This window comes from Glycine soja, chromosome 18 (genome assembly GCF_004193775.1).
Source record: "Glycine soja cultivar W05 chromosome 18, ASM419377v2, whole genome shotgun sequence".
Classification (NCBI taxonomy): Eukaryota; Viridiplantae; Streptophyta; class Magnoliopsida; order Fabales; family Fabaceae; genus Glycine; species Glycine soja.
The window spans coordinates 51,707,554-51,726,809 of NC_041019.1; the positions used below are offsets into that span (position 1 = coordinate 51,707,554).

The 19,256-nt window shown below is 27.0% G+C and overlaps 1 protein-coding gene across 1 annotated transcript; it reads right to left on the bottom strand.

Annotated features, from left to right (window-relative positions):
• Positions 1–6,789: 6,789 nt before the first annotated feature.
• On the bottom strand, positions 6,790–9,823 carry LOC114397678 (heavy metal-associated isoprenylated plant protein 39-like). The gene is made up of 3 exons (XM_028359850.1): positions 9,530–9,823; positions 9,017–9,092; positions 6,790–7,580 (listed from the first exon to the last, which is right to left on the bottom strand). Exons 1-3 carry the CDS (start codon positions 9,533–9,535, stop codon positions 7,132–7,134), a joined length of 531 nt encoding a protein of 176 aa, XP_028215651.1. The 5' UTR covers positions 9,536–9,823; the 3' UTR covers positions 6,790–7,131.
• Between the last annotated feature and the right edge of the window lie 9,433 nt (positions 9,824–19,256).

Consider the following 19,256-nt stretch of genomic DNA (forward strand, 5'->3'; position numbering starts at 1 on the left):
GCATGTCCCAATTGAAGTTGCCTTTACACTTTGGTGGCTTGATGATCCATAATTGGTGCAAGGAATTGACTTGATTGGGAGCTTTTCTTGCCGTCTGGGACATGGCTGCTCTTCTTCTACTGTGCCTTCACAATAATCTCACCAATTGGAAAGTTACATCATTATGGGAATTACCTGATAAGCCTTGACAGTGATATCACAGAACTAGAGCATCAAGCAAAGAAAGTTGCATCATATTTGTAGGGGTAAACTATGTTCCTTTCACAGCGAGTTATGAGCTTTTATGGAAGTTGAAAGTGACACAATTAGTTTTTAATCTGAATAAATGGTTAGTTTAGTCTTTAAAATTATAGTTTATTATCATTTTAGTATCTATAATTAATGAATTTCATTTTTTGAAAGAAAAAAAGTATATATGCCAATAATTTTAGTTCAAAGTTACATGCAACATGAGATTTAAATGATAATATTAATATATATTGAAGGAATAAAATGATTATAGATAATTAAATTTAAGTATTTAAATGAAATAAATTAGTTTTTGAACCTTTTGTATCTCCTTAAATCTGAGAATTAAAATAATAGCAAATCACATTTTCCTGTCTAAATCTGTCATTTACTCTTCAAGTTTAAAGTGAGAGTATTGATCTCTTGATTCTTGATATTTTTAAGGGAACTTTTCCTCTTTGCCACAAGTAATGTAGAGTTTAACAAAGAACGATAATCATTTCTTATATCTGTAAGAAAACAATTGTCTCTTTCTCTAATTCTGATTATGTCATCAAAGTTGTGTTGTTTTGCGTTTTCAATAATAATTTAAATGTAAATAGTATCCTGTGAGGATCATTAAATACTAAATTAGATGTTAGATTTGATTTACAAAATCTAAACATTTTATAATAATTATTCATAAAAATCAAAGATATGATAAAAAAGTTTATACAATAATTGAATTAGACTTTTTGATAAATTTATAAAGTAATTGATGACAAATTTATACATTACTTATTTTATCAACAAGGTTAAGAAATTTGAACCACAAAGAATGCAAAACTATTTTCGGAATTCATAAACTATAAATCGTGATGAGTTAAGAAGGGTATTGTATTTTGTATTATTTTTTTCCAATCCATTCATAATTGTCCAATCTTCTTAAGGCAGAAGTTTAGGAGAAAAAAAAGTTATTTTATTTCACAATCAAGGCCTTCGGTCTTCACAAGAGGCATGAAATGAAGGTTTCATGTCCGTCACCAGTGAATCGGATTCAAAGCTTGCTTTGCAGTTAATTCATCATTACTTTGATCATTATCATCTTCATTTTTCTTTGGTTAAGCTCATTCATGATCATATCATGGCTTTGGATTGAGTTTTTTTTTTTTTTTTAAGTCACACTTTACCGGAATATAATTCTTGGGCCTAATTCTTTTTTTTTTTTTTTGAAATTTATGAAATGAAGGTAGTTTTTAATTATTTATCAAATGAGAATAAGTCACATGAATGATTAGCTATGTACTTATGTTTTTGTTTTTTTATTAATTTTTTTTAACGAAATCGTGAATTATTTTATGATTTTCATTTTTTTATAATTTTTTTCATTTTTCTTTGATTAATTATTTTTATTAATTTTGTAACTTTTTTATGATTTTTTTAGCAGCTTGAGTTGACGGCTTTGCAAACCCTGAAAACGACGTCGTTGAAGCCGAGGACAAAGAAGCTCCAATGGTAGCAAATGCACCTGAGAACAAGGAGAGGTAGTTGCAGAAGAAGAAGAAGAAGCACTCAACACTCAAAACGGCGTCGTTGTAACTAAGGATGCTCCTCCAAACAAGTGCCAATACACGACTTCAAAATTAGGCCAACATCAGACTTTAAAGTTGTGTTGATAGATACAAACACAATGGAAAGGAGTTGGAAAAAAAATCTTCACTTAGATGAGTGAAAAAGAAAGTAACGTAACCTAAAAAAATTGAAGTTTTTACTCTATTTTTTCTTAACATAAAATTGTTAGTGAATTTCTAATTTTTATATTACAAAGAAATTATTTATTTTTATGAAAAAATAAAATAAAATAACAAAATTTTCGAACAAAATTCATTCATCCTTAGTATCTTTTCTTAAATAAATAATAAATTTTAATATTCTCATCTTATCTTTCACCTTTCTTTTTTTTTTCTTCCTATTTCCACCAATCCAAATATAACATTTATTAATTATAACTTTTTTTACTTAAAATATCAATTATCAATATTATTTACTATTTCCAACTTTTTTTATTAATTGAATATGTTATCATAATTATAATATTTTTATCATACATATTTACATAAATAAAATACAGTTATTGTTGTTCATTTTATTTTACTTTTCATTATCTTTTAACTTTATATATAATATATAATTAAGGAGGTTAACTTAACTTATTTTAAATTTGTTTAAAAGAAAACGTAAATAAGGATAAGTTTATAAAATAGGATAAAAAAGACAGTGTAATAAATATATTGAAGTGCTAATTACTTCACCCATATTCAAAATATTAAATTATATTTTTTGATAAATCAAATATTAAATCATATTGATTTATGGTGAAAATTATTTCATTATGCACACTTGAGTCTTAAAACATTGTCCTTTTCTTTCATACTCATTGCCTTCTTGTTGTTGCAAGTTGCCATATTAGTCACCACTACTGGATATGTACTCAAATCTTAAGGATAAGCATCCTATGTGTTTGTCCCTTTTGTATATTTATGTTTAAAGCTGAAAAGAAAAGTTAAACTTCGATTTTAAATGAGAAAAAATTTAAAATAAAAAATGAGAAAATTATAATTAAAAAAATTGATGGTTAGATTAAAATTTCAATTTTTAATACATTACCTTTACCTAGTTGAGAGGACTATTATAGAAAAAACTTTTTATATCGATTATCAATTGATCTTAAAAGTGATGTATTTAAATCAATTCTTTAAGTGGTCAATATAAAAAAAATATATTTTAAATTACTTAAGAAAAAGAAATATAATATATTAAAAATTAAAATTTTAATCTCAACTATCAATTTTTTAAAATTATAATCTAACCATTAAAATCAATTTTTTATTTTATTTTTTCATTTGAAACATTCATCGGTGAAGTTTTACCAAACATTTTGAAGGAACTGAAATAATTGAATGATATATATGGAATTAGTGAAGGTACAATGTGATGTACCGCAGTGTGTGTATAGATATTTACTGTGTGTTGAATTATAAGTCACGTACATTATGTACTGCCTCCTTTTTATTGTCCACCTTTGCCTATCAATTTGAAAGCCCACGAGGAACATTGTAGTGAGTCCAGTGACTTGAAATTTGAAATGTGATATAACTGAGTGGTACAATATGTTGTACTTGTGAGTTGTGATGCATGGCCTTTTGTAAATTACATATATATTTACACCTTTTATTAATTAGTGAAAAAAATGGTGAATTAATGAATTCTTTTAGTCAAATATTACTATAGTCAAAATTCAAAAGTTTATAAAGACACAAATGAGGGTTGAGTCCGATTGGAATCCTAGCATCTAATTTTATTTTTCTAAATAATTTTATAAATTGCCCCTAAGTTTTCATTGCCTTGAGTTTTTTTTTTTTTTCATTTTTGTGGACTTTTTTATTTTATGGACCTTTTGAGCCACACCCATATAAGCTAAAAAAAAATCGGGCAAAAGTAATCCATTTGAAAGCTCTATATAGTTTTAAAATATAAATATAGAAATTTTGTTTTTACTCTATTCATTCTTAATTATAAGATATTTTTAATTAATTTATATTTTTTAAAAAAAATAATTAATTTAATTAATCATGTTAAATATATCAATTATTTATACTATCATTTTAAAATGATAAATGTTAATTAATATTCTTAAGATATTGATTAAGAAACAAAAAAAATTATTGAGGTGCACAAAATTATGTTGTCAATATTTTTTTTCTCTTTCTTATGAATAAACGGTACTAGTTAATAATAAACACTTTTTCCTTTTAGTTCTTTACTCAATGTTCTAAGGGTACTAGTTAATAAAATCCTTCCAAAATTATTTTTTTCTTATTCTCTCTGTTCATTTAATTGTTTTTCATTAATATTTAGAGAAAAAATAATTAATTAAGATATATAAAAAAGTAATTATTACATCTAAAATTTAGAAAAAAAGTCTCAGGCATATAAATTTTGGAAAAAGTTAAAAAGGAGATAATAATTATTTCCTCATTCCTTTGATTGTGAATCCTCGTAATAATAGCCGTGAGATTAATTCTTGGGTCGAAAGTGGTGGCTCTAAAGTCTATCCTTTTTTTTTTCTTTAGTCCAGTCTATCCCTGTATTGATGATTTCAGAATTTAAACTCTTAAAATTATAGATAAAGTTCCCTTGAAATCATAATCCACTTTTACTATTATCATCATTAACTTTTAATTTATGATAACATTTATTAATTAGAGAACAACAACTAAAATGTTGTTTCTCTTAGAGATTTTGAGATATTTATATAAAAAAAAAGTAGAAGATAAAGGATAGGTAGAGATAATTATACGTGATATCACATATGGTATTAAGATCTTTTATGTTCCAATAATGAAATTGTTTTTTTAGTTTAAATCATAAGGATCTTTCATAATCATGCATGAGTGATAATTCTGAGAGTGACAAACATTCACACATAGACTTAACTCTTTCATGAGGTATATTTCACTACAAAACATGTTCAAGTAATGGAATATTGTTAATTCATTACAGAACATGTTCCATGAGTATTTTTCTTTTTGAGCAACAGAAATGTAATCAGTAATTTACTTATTTTTTACTAGTAACATTTACTTTTGCCTAAGTTGTAACTGTTGGCTATATCCTGCATTAACCTGTGAATCTGTTCATTCCTTTCCCACTCACCACCCCCCTTGACTTTGTGTTTACATTATTGGAATGAATGACAAAGATGACGAAGATTAATCATCAACTCACCGACCATCTCATCTAGTCATTCCCATACAGATCATAATGATGTGGAATTGAATAATTGTCGTACTTAACGGTTGGAATTCTGCCTAAGGCATTCAAGGCTGTTGAAATTGGAAACCAGGCATTTTAGTATGTCCTTTTTTTTACCAAGGTTTTGGTAGAGGCAATCTTCTTTTTTGTTCATTCTTTTTCTTTTTGTTGATTCTTTTTGTTTGTTCATTCCTGAGAATGTTTTTGAAATTTAAAATAATTGAAATAAAAAATGAGTTAAAATGAAAGTTATAAGTGGGTTAAAAAAATAACTTTACATTCTCATAGGAATACAACTTATCCACCCCTCTTCATAGGAATAAAAAAGAAACAAATCATGTTGTAGTCATTTTTGCTAGAATGGCATACCCAGGAATATCCTTTTTTAAATTAAAACTCCGAACAAACATGGAAATACTACATTCCCAAGTCCATATTTCTAGAAATAAGTTTTTATTTTGTGAAACAAACACACTCTTATTTTTTTTTAGAGGTTATATTCCCCTTATTTTGATTTATTTGACCATTAAATTTTCCTTCATCATGCTTAAAACCATAGGTGAAAATAAATTAAATCGGACTCTAGCTTTAAAGTAATACTATACCAAAGGATCTGTTGTATTGTAGGCAGAATATTTTAAGAGGGACAACATACATGTGTAAGCTGTAGACAAAGTTCAAATGCTAAATACAAAATCGGAATCTGCACAGCATTATTTACAAGTAGTTAATCACAATCTAGCGTGCCTTTGCTTTGCAATGTACAAGTACAAACAGTCTCCATGTGGATTGAGGATGAATACAAAAGCAAAAATGACATGCCACCTAAAAAAGTTACGGGGGTAGCTTAGGTTGTTCTGTCTTTTGGAAGGAAGAAAAAACAAAAAGGAATTGAGATTAAGGGCCTTAGGGGATTACTTTAATTGTACACCACTAAGTAAATATATTAAAAAACAAGCAAATAGATATACTAGATAGGCATGAAGCACACCTTTAAAATAATCAAACAAACCATGATTCTATGAGCAGAAAACACCATAGACTACCTGCTTCCCCACAAGATAGATGGTGTGATGCACAATAGCACTCGAAGCCTACGATGTAAAGATTGATGATGATAATAATAACTTCGACCGACCATTTGCAACATGGTTATATGGGGACCTTGAAACTTCAATCATTCAATATTATTTTTAGCTTCTCATAAATTAGAGTTAGACACTAATTTCTTAAAATTAAAAAATTTATTTAAGAAGTTAATATTTTAATATATATATATATATATATATATATATATATATATAAATCCAACCTCTAATAACATATTTAAGAAATATAATTACCCGTCAACCATATGATAGGGAATTATTCTTTTTAGATCATTGGATGTAGAAATGAAGCAAAGGGACCATAGAATCGTGTGAGTGGCTATGTGTAACTCACTTTTGAACAAGTTGCATTTGCAACACAAATGCAGGGCTCTGAAAAGGGGAGGGAAAATTCGTGTCCCACCCTCAAATCTCAACTACGTGATGGGGTACACCTTGCTTTTCAGCCACCGTGTCCCACATGACAAAGGACATGACAATACCACGGAATAAAAGAAAAAGAAACATTTTTCTTTATGACATCATGTGGCGGTGAATGTGATAAGAGATTGAGACTTCTAGCACCATTTTGACCATTATGATATCATATGCTTTGCGTTTTCAATCTCTTCTTTTCTCCACATAAATTCTTGTTGACATCAGCAGCGTACAAAATTACTAATTGCTGATTCCACTAGTTTATATACATGCAGGCAGGAGCTTAAAAAGGGAAATTAACATAATAGTATATGATTACATTTGTGATCATTGTCAAAACAAATCCCCCAAAATTTTATTCCTTCTCTCTACACATTGCTAATGTCCCAAAACAAAACTAAAGGAGACACCACCACCACCAAAATATATACAAAGGAGTTTGTTTAATTTCTTTCTATCTTCTCTTGATATTATGAACTCCTATGATTCATGAAAGAGAATTGGCTTGATTAATTGATTCCATTTGCAAGTAGAGAAAGTTTGATATATATATTTATATGTCTTTCTTCCACAGCTTGGTATTTTAACAAATGACACAAGCATTGGGATTCTCTTCCATGCTTTGAACATAATAGTATGTGGTCATGTGGGGGTTATAAGCCCTATAAGCCTTGACCAGCTCTAAAACTGGGTCTGGGGGTGGGGGAGGTGCCTCTTTCTTCTTCTCCTCTTCTTTCTTCTCTTCTTCTTTCTTTGTCTCTTCTTTCTTCTCTTCTTCTTTCTTAGGCTCTTCCTTTTTCTCCTCTTCCTTTTTGGCTTCACCCTCCTTCTTTGGCTCCTCTTTCTTCTCTTCCTCCTTCTTTGGCTCTTCCTTCTTTGGCTCCTCTTTCTTCTCAGGCTCCTTTGCTGGACCTACTGAGACTATGTCTGTCTGCCAGTACTTGCGGAGTTTGCTCACCACATTCACTGGATCAACTGTTCCTATCACTGTTAGTTTCTTCTCCTTCATATCCATAGAGATGGCATCAATCCCTACATTGTTGCACAGTTTGATTATTGTTAGGAGTTCTTTGCCTTAGAATAAGGAAATTCAAATGAAAAACAACACAATGCCTTAGGACAAATGATCCAAAACTTCAAATGTGGATCAAGCCAATCCAATTAATCAGAACAAGTCAAATAAGAACTATCTTGTCCAAGAATTGAATAATATTTTATTTAATGTAATTATAGTGTGTGCATGATAAATAATCACTTTTTTTTCAATTTAAGATATCTTTTGAGTAAGACTAAAAGACTAATCCTTCAAAGTATAAAAATTTATTCATAGAACCGAAAGTCTCACTACATATCTTTTTTCATACATACAATCATGAAGATTAAACCTCTAACTAACTATTATTCAATAACAACAAAGAATCTCTAACTATATGTTTAAGAATTCAGTAACTTTTTATTTGAGCTTTAAACTTTTCCTTCAAATAATTCTGGTACTCCTTCTATAATATATATATATATATATATATATATATATATATATATATATTATTTGCCGATTAAATAAAAATTAAAAGTTTAAGAAGAACATTTGGATCTTGAATTTTTTATATATATAATGGGTCTTGTGACTCTTGTCCTTTAATTATTTTTAAACACATCCACACGTATTTTCTAATAAATTTTCAAGTTAATCTAAGCCCACGCAAAAAATATTTTGTTTAGTAAATAATAAAAAAAATTTATAGGTACCACTAATAAGAGACACCATAAAATTCCTATACTCTTGGTTATATGAAAGAGTGCAACCAACCACAACCCTTCCACAACACGAAAACCCAATTCAAAATATTTTAACCTAACCACAAAAAGAATTTCATGACATGCTAACTAATATATTGGATGGCTGTCAATTATTATAGAATAAAAAATTAGAAAATATCATAATTAATTATAACGCATTTGGTATGTCTTCATCCCTAAACAAAGACACGACATAGTACTCTGTAACAAAATGGCCCAAATATTTAATATGGTTGCATCTAATATAATAATTACAATAACATTGTATTCACTCATTTTGAGAGTAATTTTTTTATACTCTTATCACATCATCATGTACGAAACACATTCAACAAGTTTGAATATCACAATCATGATAACTATTAAAAAAATTGTAATTCTGCAATAAGATTATAAGATTATATAATATGATTTAAAAAATAGTGCTAAAATATTTTACTGGACAAAAATAATTAAATTAAACTCGTGAAAATAACTATATATATAGATCTCTGCTCCAATGTCACGTGACAATGATTGGAGGTTGCGTCAGCAATCAGGTTAACTATCACTCTTCTTCACCAGATCTTAAAATTTGGTGACATTCTCCAGATTTGGGCATTCCCAAACCAGAAATTTAGATATCATAGAATATTTAGAAAGAAAAAGGGTGAACAATGATTTGGCACCTGAAAGTGTTGAAACTGTTTTCAGGGCCTTCTGCTTTGCCTTGTCATCTGGCAAATCTAACCTGAGTACAAATTTCTGCAAACAAAAAAATTGAATCAGTGAGTGGTTCATTAGTCCCAGATTCAAATAATAATAACCTTATGATACCAAAGAATATTGATAGAATAAGAATAACCCATCAAATCTGAATCATCCAATTAAAAGTGACACACTTGACACCTTTTTATGGAAATTAAATTCACAACACATACCCCATATGTTCAATTAAATACACAACCATGAGTCTGATGGAGAATATACCCATATTCATTTCAGACACATAACCCAGATCTTTATATTGAAACACAAGAAGAAGAAAAAAGGAAAGCATAAAGTTCAAGGAGAATCAAAAGTGAATCAAGGTTCTGGAGGCAAAGTTCAGAAGTGAATTATGAGTTATAAATTATATATTATGAATTATCCTTTGCTGAAAAGGATAAAGAGAGAACAGAAGTAGAAAGTGGGAATCATACCTTCATGTTTTTTATTTTATCCCTCAATGTTTTAGAGGGATGTTGTGTGTGCAGATCAAAGACAGACAGAGAAATGTGAAGAAAAAAAAACTTGGAGAGAAGTGAGAAGAAGAAAAGGGGATGTTAGCTAGAATGAGATGTGAGATGAGAGAGTGCAATAGGAAATCGAATAATGCACTTATGTTGAAAAAGATAGAGAGTGAGGAGTTGGACACATTTTAATACCGGAAAATCCGAAACAAAACAAGGTTTGCAGAATAGGAGAGAGAAAAGAAAAAGCTAGAGAGAGAGAGAGAGAGAGAGAGAGAGGAAACCATCAAGTAGTACTATGTAATAATATTTACAGAAAATAATGTAGGAGTAAGTAGTGTAATGTAATGGTAACAAGTGGAGGGTTATAGGCCATGACATGAGAAACAGAGTGAGCCCCTCTACGCATGAAACTGTCAACAAAACATATATCACTCTCTGACACTCTCAGCAAAAAGCCACGCGAAGCGCGTGTAAATTAATTAGTGGAGAGCTAATCCAATTTACTTAATAGATTTGAGTTTGAATTTTAAATGTATAATTACATGAAATACATGGACAAAGAATTTTGTAGCTTAGAGTAATCTTATTTTCTCAAACAAGCTTACTTATGAAAACAGATACTTGTGATTTGTATAAAATATACATCTATACTTTCAAAATAACAGAAATTTTTGTTTTCTTTAGGTAAATACTTGGATGTACAACGTTTCCCTTTAACGTCTCTCATTTTGTACTTAGGTGATGATTGACCCGAAGAATTATGACATTTTTTACCTATAGAACTTTTAGGAAATTTTATGAATAAAGTTTAGTAATTACTTAGTTGTTTCAATATGATTGTTTTCTAGCAAGTTGGATTGTCGTGTTTAGTTAAATAAAATATTTCTTTTAAAATATAATATTTAAAAAAATTCTCTGAATTGACATAAAGAATTAAATAATTAATTATTAGAGTAAAAACGATATAAGGTGACAATAGTGATTGTTTTAATTGCATTAATATGATTAATGTTGATGATTTTAATTGCATTAATATGATTAATGTTGATGATGAAAAATATTGATTTCGATATCATTCAAACATGTAGGTTAACTAATTGATATAAGGTTATTTAAGATTAACAAAATGTCTCTAGTTTAAATTTTGGATGTGTAGTTATATTAGTTATTCAATGAAATTTTTTATCATTTATAATAATGTGTAGATTAATTAACTTGAGGTTGTTCTAGATTAACCAAAGGTTTCTAATTTCAATCCTGGACAACTAAGTTAAATACTTAAAAGAATTAAAAGTTTACTATCAATATATTGATTTTACCAAATTCAAATAATAGGCGTTTCAACAATAATAAAAGCAAATGATAATAGTGCATGACAATGGTAGAAATAGTAATAGCAAAAATAGAGGGTATGATATCAACAATCTTAATAATAATGATAAATTTACAAGTTATATTAATAGTAGTGGAATTAGAAACAATCAAGGATAATTTAATAACTTTACAAGTTATATATGAGAGTTTTATTCTTTTTTGTTTTTTTGGAAGGATGAGAGTTTTATTCCTATTTATGTAGGTATAACATTCTTAATAATACCTTTCAGTAAAAAACAATATACTTAAGAATACCTAGAAAATATTTTCTTTTACAAAACATGAAATTTTTTATTTAATATTATTTCCTTCACATCAAACACTATCCATAAGTTTCTTCTTGCCAAAGAGATTAATCACTTTAAAATATAAAGATCACCAAAATAAGCTTCATATTTTCCAACCGAGTATTTTTCATGTTAGTCACTAAAATTGAACTTTTTTTTATTGAGATAACACTAAAATTGAACTTAATAACATATTTATAAGATCTAATCATAAACTAATTATGTAAAATATTTAGGTTAATATCTCCCACATTAATTTCATGTTTTATGCTATAATTAAGGGCCAGTTCCAATACTAATACCCAAGGGTGAGACAATTTATTAAAGCATGCGTTCTAATTAAGTCTTCTCTTTTCAGAGTAACATTTATTTATAAAACAATTCATTTTGTACTTTTATTTCAACAAAAATATATTTTTAGAACATTAATAAAAAAAACTAAACAAACACACATGCACATATAATTTATTTAATTTATTATAGATGATTTTGAAAAGAGTATCACATAATTTAAAGACAAGTGTATTTTTTATTAAATTCATATATTTTACAAAACACCTACTATATATAATTCTCTAGCTTTTTCTATCACATGGAACCTTCCTCCCATTGGCTTCATGAATTGAACGTAGGAGAAAGTTGTTTCGGGAATCTTTAGTCAATCAAGATTTGGAGGAACTATTGGAAAGGACCTTGAAAAAGTTGTATCTCTTAAGAGTGAATTGAAGCCAAACAAAGATTGGTTCTTAGCTTGAGAAAAGGTTCCTGACTCTTTTCAATGGTGATAAATGATGTAGTAATGTTCATTTTCGCAAGTTTGGTTGCATCATTTTGGAGATTATAAAGCTTTTATCCCTTTTATTCACAATTTTTTTTACAGTTAAAATTAAAAACTAAGTAACACTTTATCCAACAAATAGTTTTAATTTATAATGAATAATGTTTCTTTTGTGTATAAGTAAATTAATGTTGGTAATGACTTATAAAACTCAACAATAGTTACACGAGATGGAAGTAAATTACGGCTTAATTAGGAAAATTTTCGAATTCTCTAAAAAAAAGGAAAATTTTGGAATCATTGTTGTGACGACGATGTATATAAGATGCTAGTGTTAATTAAACTAACAAAATTCATTCTCATTCCTAAAAAAATACTTTATTAAAGTAGTGAGTAGGGTCGAGTTTAGCCAAATGTGTTTTATTTAACAAATTAAAAAAAATAATGATAAACAAAAGGGGGCTTGAGTATCAAATTGGAATTGTAAAGTAAGATAATTAATCTGTATTTAAATAATTTAGTTCTATAATTTTATATATTTTAAAAGTATTATTTCTTCAATTTATTTCTATTTAAAATAGTAGAATGTTAACCATTAATAATAAAATATCTAACAACCTATTTAATTCTTATTTATATTTTTTATTAAAATTTTAAAAAATTGTACAACGTACAGAAAAGTTATTAGTTTATTATAGTTTATATTTTCCTCCGAAAAAAATAGTTTATATTTACCTACACTATATGAAAAGGTGACAGCTTATTCCAAACGCATCAACAAATACAAAATGAGGTCAAAAGTGTCCAAGAAAGGGATAAGATAAGAATTGGTATTGCGTCATTATTCCAAAAATACATACCGCACCCCAAGGGGCAGAGAGGGTAGGGTATGAATTTAATTCTAATATATTGTGAATTTGATATATGATTTTTGAAAAAAGGTATAATAAAATTAATAAGCTTATTATATAAGATAATTTAATCCTAAATAATAGCATAAAAAATATAGTTACTATATATTTAATTAAGTTTATTATTCATATGAGATTTTTATTATCTCTTTTTATTACATAATTCATATTATAACATTTTTTACTATTAAGCATGTAGATCAACTAAGGATTATATCTACTTAACAAAGTATTGCCAAATTTTAATTTTAAATATATAATTATGTTAAATTTTCGGTCAAGATAAAAAATATATATATTTTCTCATGAATATAAAGAACTTTGTAACTTCTCAATGAAAATGGGCCCTGCTTCTTTAGTTCACTTAATTCAAATTAACTTCTTTCTTTTCTTACTTTTTATCTATCTTTTTTAACTGAAAAATAAAGTAATGTTTTTTTATTTCTAATCAAAAGGAATTGAAGAAGATAGAAACAAGAAAATAAGAAAGGAAATTTGATACCCGTGAAGTCCTATGGCACAAGACGCAAATTAAGGATTAGGCAATTGTCAATCCCATTGCATATATATGCTCTTTTTAATGCCTTCCAAAGACAAGTGTGTGGCCAATGCTACAATGCAAATCATTTTTCACTTCATTGATGGAAAAGGAGAGAAATCATTTCGATTAGTAATTGTTCAAAGAATGATCTAGATGTGAAGAGAAAGAAGGTGAATTTGACAAGGTTGAGAGGGAAATCCAAAATCTTTGTCCACAATATTCAACCCCTGTCGTTAGTGAAAATACTTGGTTCGGGTAGCCCCAACAATTTTTCTTCCCCATTTTAATAAAATTTTTGCCTATCAAAAAATTAAAATCTATTCCCTTAACTTTTAATGTACTACACAATGTAAACTATCACTTAACAAGAAAATTAATTAAAATAACCCAAAAGAAAATACATATTATATATATATATATATATGATGTTATATCACTTTCGGGTAATAAAATAATGTAAATTCTAGAGCACTAGCTATATTAAAGTAAGCATGTTCCATGATTTCATCACATAGTTTTGGTTAGTTCAATTCGTTTAAAACAAATGACTGGCAAACTATATTTATTAGTGCCGGGCCTACATTATTCCATTTCATTAATTTAATGGGTATTTAGGTCGCATATATTAGCAAATAAAAAAATAGTACATTATACTACATGCAAATCAAATACAATATTATCCACAAATTGTAATTTGTTGTCAAAGTACATATAAAACAAAATCAAAGCAAATACTTTGTTTATCATGTGCATAGTATAAGATATAGTATCATGCTGCTTTGTAACTTTTTTATAACCACGCATGGCATTACTTTAATAACCATAATGTCATACTGGACTAAATGATCAAATTGCCCACATATTTTATTTCGCCCTTAAATTTTCAAATGGCCAATGTAGTATCATGTTGGGTGATTAGGTAGATACTGCATTCCCCCTATGAATATTCTTATTTTGCATGTTTGAGTTGTATCACATGAGTCAAACCGTCAATCAAAAGAGAAAAAACTAAATAAATATTATAATATTGCTAACATATTTGTGTTAGGACATAATGTTGGCATGTTAACCGTCACAAATTTGAAGTCTAGACAACATTCTGAACATTAACCAGTGTGATATATATATATATATATATATATATATATATATATATATATATATATATATATATATATATATATATATATTCCAAATGCTGATTGTTACATATACTCGGAGATTATACCATATGTTTATCATAATAAATTTGAGCTTTGTTTAGTTAAAAAAATAATTTTAAAAATTAACAAATTTAACTTTTGAATAATTCATTGTATTTTATATACAAGTATTCTGAGAAAATTAGTTATAAGAAATGGTATTAAATATATATAGCTTTTATATCTTTAATATAATAAATAATTTTAATATTTTTTATTTAGTTAAACAGCATCCTTTTGAGTTACAATCCACCTAACTCATTTCAATAGAAGGAAATATAAAATATATTATTCATAGCTTCATCAAAAACCAAAAGTGCTTAGTGTTATCGAAATATTATTAATAAGAAAATAACAAGTAGTTGGATACATTTAGAACACGAAACCTGCTTTCAAATTACGAAGAGTAGTGGAATCTTATTCAATGCGTAATTGATAAATAAACAAACATATATACCAATGTTATTTTCATACCAAAAGTAAACCAACAAAAGTTAATTTGAAATGTAATGAGTAGCGTTTGAAATTCGAATGCGATGAGTAATATGTCAACTCATTGTAGGGTTTATATTATCCAATTATTAGCAAATTTATTTCTTCTGATAATTCTGTCTTTGATGGGTCTCACAACATGTAATTACCAAATTGTTCTGTGCTTAAAACAAATTATTAAAGGAGAAAGAAAAAAAAATTAAAACTTAATTATATTTGATGATAATCATTTACTCAAATGTTTTACACTTATATATATATATATATATATATATATATATACCATTATCTTATTAAATAAATTCATGCAACATTTTCCATTTAATTTATCATTCTGCAGGATAAACAGAAGAATAATTTTTTAATTATAGAAAAGGTAGAATACAACTATTTTTATTTTTGAGAAAATTGGATGATAATTTCTAAACAGTGTGCAAGCAGCAATAAATAGAAATTTGAGAATGCCACGTCTGGTGGGCCCAGTGGGCGGTGCCAGAATGCTAGTAGTGTCATTATCACTTTTTTCAGTGTCGTAGAGTACAGTATAGTATACAGTACACTAGTATTTTATAAGATACTTCTGTTTTCCCTATAGCTTCCTACGCACACAGGGTGGCGCGTGAGCGCGTGGGAGAACTTTCGCGTGTGTAATTTCGCACGTGAGAGTGGTAGTTTTCTAATATGTGGGTCCCACGGTTGAAGCTCTATGTGACAGTTGCGGGTTTTTACAAATTTGGCGGCTGCGGCGGCTGGTGCCGTATATTTTAGAATGGCCGCCGGACGCCGCCATGGCCATGGTTATCTCAACGAGCATGAGCCCATAGATGCATGAGAGGTATTCAATTTTTATATTGCATTCTGATTTTTCTGTTATAACTAAATATAAGACTGCTTTGAAACTGTCAAAATTTTTAAGTTATGGAAATCCTTTTATTCGTTAATTATAAGAAAATATGTTGTACAATGAGTTATCTAATCGAAAGAGTTACTATGAGTTAAGTAAATACATAGAATTAAATATGTTTTATTTATAATTTTTTTATTATTGATATATGTACGTTTATTTTTTTTTTAATTTTAGTTTATGTAAGTTGGATTTTTTTTAATTTTGATTTTTGTAAGTTTTATTTATTTATTTTTAGTCTGTATAAGTTTATATTTTTTTTATTTCAATCCCTTTAAGATTTTAATTTTTTTTATTATTTATAATCTTCTTAACTTCACATTAGCTATCAAAATTAAAAAAACATAAACATATAAAAATTAAAAATAAATAAAATATCTGACAGAAATTAGAATTAAAAAACATAAATATACATGAACTAAAACAAAAAAGGATGAACTTATTGAAATAAAAAATTAATGAAAAAATACCAACTTATAAGAACCAAAAACACCCACATTTATTTTTTCAAATTTGATAAAATAGAGAATTAAAATATTATTTAAGTTAGGGATGAAAATGAGCTGAACTGCTTGTCAAGGACCTTTGATTCGACTTGACTTGTTTAGTATAAAGGTTAAACTCAATTTTTTTAGAAAGTCTTTTTAGATAAAAAGATCAAAGTCAAACTATAAAAAGACTTGTTAAACTTGATAAGCCGGTTTGTTTAAGTAATAATAATAATAATAATAATAATAATAATAATAATAATTATTATTATTATTATTATTATTATTATTATTATTATTATTATTATTATTATCTATACCATTTTTATGACATTATGAATAAGATGTGGCATTAAGTGCTTAGAAAGTTTACTTGCATGTGAAAAATTTTTAAAAAGAAAAAAATTCATGTTAAAAGGATAATGCAACCAGATTAATACTTTTAAATAAAATAATGTTTTGTAAAGATATTTTCAGATAATTTAAATATTTTTATTTGGCTATATTAGTATAAATTATCTCTAATTCATACATTTGTTAATATTATGCTTTTTTTTTCATTTTCTTTTGTTATACTTTGTGTTTTAACAACTTGAATTCAATATAATTTTATTTATCAATTATTTTTGAATTTGTGCATTACTTATACGAAATTTTATAAGTTTCTTTTTTAGTTAGTATTTCACTGGGTTTTAAAATAATTAATTAGTCAAAGACATCTTTAAACAAGTTTTAAATAGGCTCATAAGTCAAACCAAACTTTTATGTAAGTCGAGTTGATCCTTTAAAAAAGGTTATGACAGGTAATGAGCCAAGCTCAAGCCTTGAGTATTCAACTCAAGTCGAGCTCAAGCCTAGTAAAGTTTAACTTGACTTGACTTATTTCTACCCTAATTTAAGTCAAAAATTATTTATATATCCTTATCTAATAATGAATCAGTTTGTTTAAATCTATTGAAATAAATGTTTATTTTAATAAAATAAATAAGTTTCTGTTTTTTTTGTTTATTTAAAATATTGCAGTTTAAAAAATAATTTTTATTTATTTTAAGATGTAAATCCTATCTATTTTTTAAAAAAATATTTATATAAAAAATGTTTATTTTAAAGTTATTTGTTAAACCGTTGTTTAGCCCATTCACATGAGTTTGTATACGGGGCTTCCAGGTCCTTTTTGGGCCATATTTTCTTTTGGGCCGGTTAAGATCTTGGCATTGTGGACTTATCATCAAGTAAGGGTAAGAATACTCAGCCTAAACTGAAAAGTAGAAACACAGACCAGACCAAGTTCGCTATATATAACAACTAAATCACTTCAATTTTATATAAGTATTTTAAAATGTAGATGATTTAGAGTACACATCCTAATTATCTATATTTTAATTACCAAAAGAAAATCATTAATCTCAGATACCATTTTCATTGGTCCCACCATGCAAATGCACGTACTTGCTGCTAACGTATATCAATCTGTAGCTTATAATCACAGACCTTTTCTTCCTTTTTAGATTATTGTTTTGAGTTTTTGACATTGATACGTGATTCTATTTCTGTCGAGCAATTTTAGTGGTCGTGGTGGTGAGTAGCTAGCTAACTAGATAGCCGCCCAACTTTTTTTAGGGTAATATCCCAACTTTTTCTTTGATGATATGATGATAATTAATCATAGGTGATGCTAGCTTCTAAGGCTCATAAGTAGAGTTTCGGAAGAATATACTTTTGAATGCCCATGCTATCCATTGAGAAACTTTTTATCTTAGTTTTCCAAGTGACAATCTATTATCAAAATTCTTTTGAGACTTTTTTTTTTGGGTTGAACTTCAAATTAGTTAGAATTCATTTTTGCTAATAAATTGAAAGATTAAGATAAAAAATAATTAATATATGATAACCAATAAATCAATATCGGTCCAAATATATACTACTAAATTTAATTTCCTTAAACAAGATCTAAGAATCTGAATAATATGAATGAAAAAAATATTACATATATAAAAAAGATTTGAAATTATTTTATCCACTTTAAATATAATTCTGCTAAATTAGTTGAGGACAAGATATGATATGCATAAGAGTTAACAAATACTCCATTTTCAGTCCAAATTTACCTTTTGAAAGTACCATACATGTAATCTTCTGTTAAAATTAAAATTGTTATCTTCATTGAGATTTTTGGGGTTTTTTCCAATTAGTGTTTTTAGAAATTTTTCTTAACCCCTTATCTCTTTTGATTTATTATTTTTACCTTTATTTTTAAATTAAATTTAAATATTTTTTATAAAATAAATTACCAATAGTTAAAAACAACCTATCACAATATAAATTGTTAATCATAAATCTAACATGCAATTTATATATTAAAAGTTATTTATTTATATTATAAATTTAAATTATATAAAATAAAATTTTATCATGCGTAAAATACTGGTTTATCTCTATCACCTACATACTGAGCATGTTTAGCAAGCCACTTTGGGAGCTTATAATCTAGATTGGCTTACTTAAATTGGTTAATTTGATATGCTAGTTTATTTTAATAGTTTCTAACTTATTTTATAAGTAGCTTTAACTTAATTATATTTAATGGTAGCATTTGGAAACGCTCAAGGGGAGCATTTGAAAAAGTTGAAAAATTCACAAAATTAAACAGTAATTTATAATAAAAATATTCCATTGATTTACTCAGTCCATTTATTATATATATATTTGATGATATA

What these genes read in the sequence shown, in the direction of transcription:
- LOC114397678 (XM_028359850.1), bottom strand. An exon ending in AACAGTTTCAACACTTTCAG is followed by an intron (nt 7,581 to 9,016) that starts GTGCCAAATCAT and finishes GCAACAATGTAG; the next exon opens with GGATTGATGCCATCTCTATG.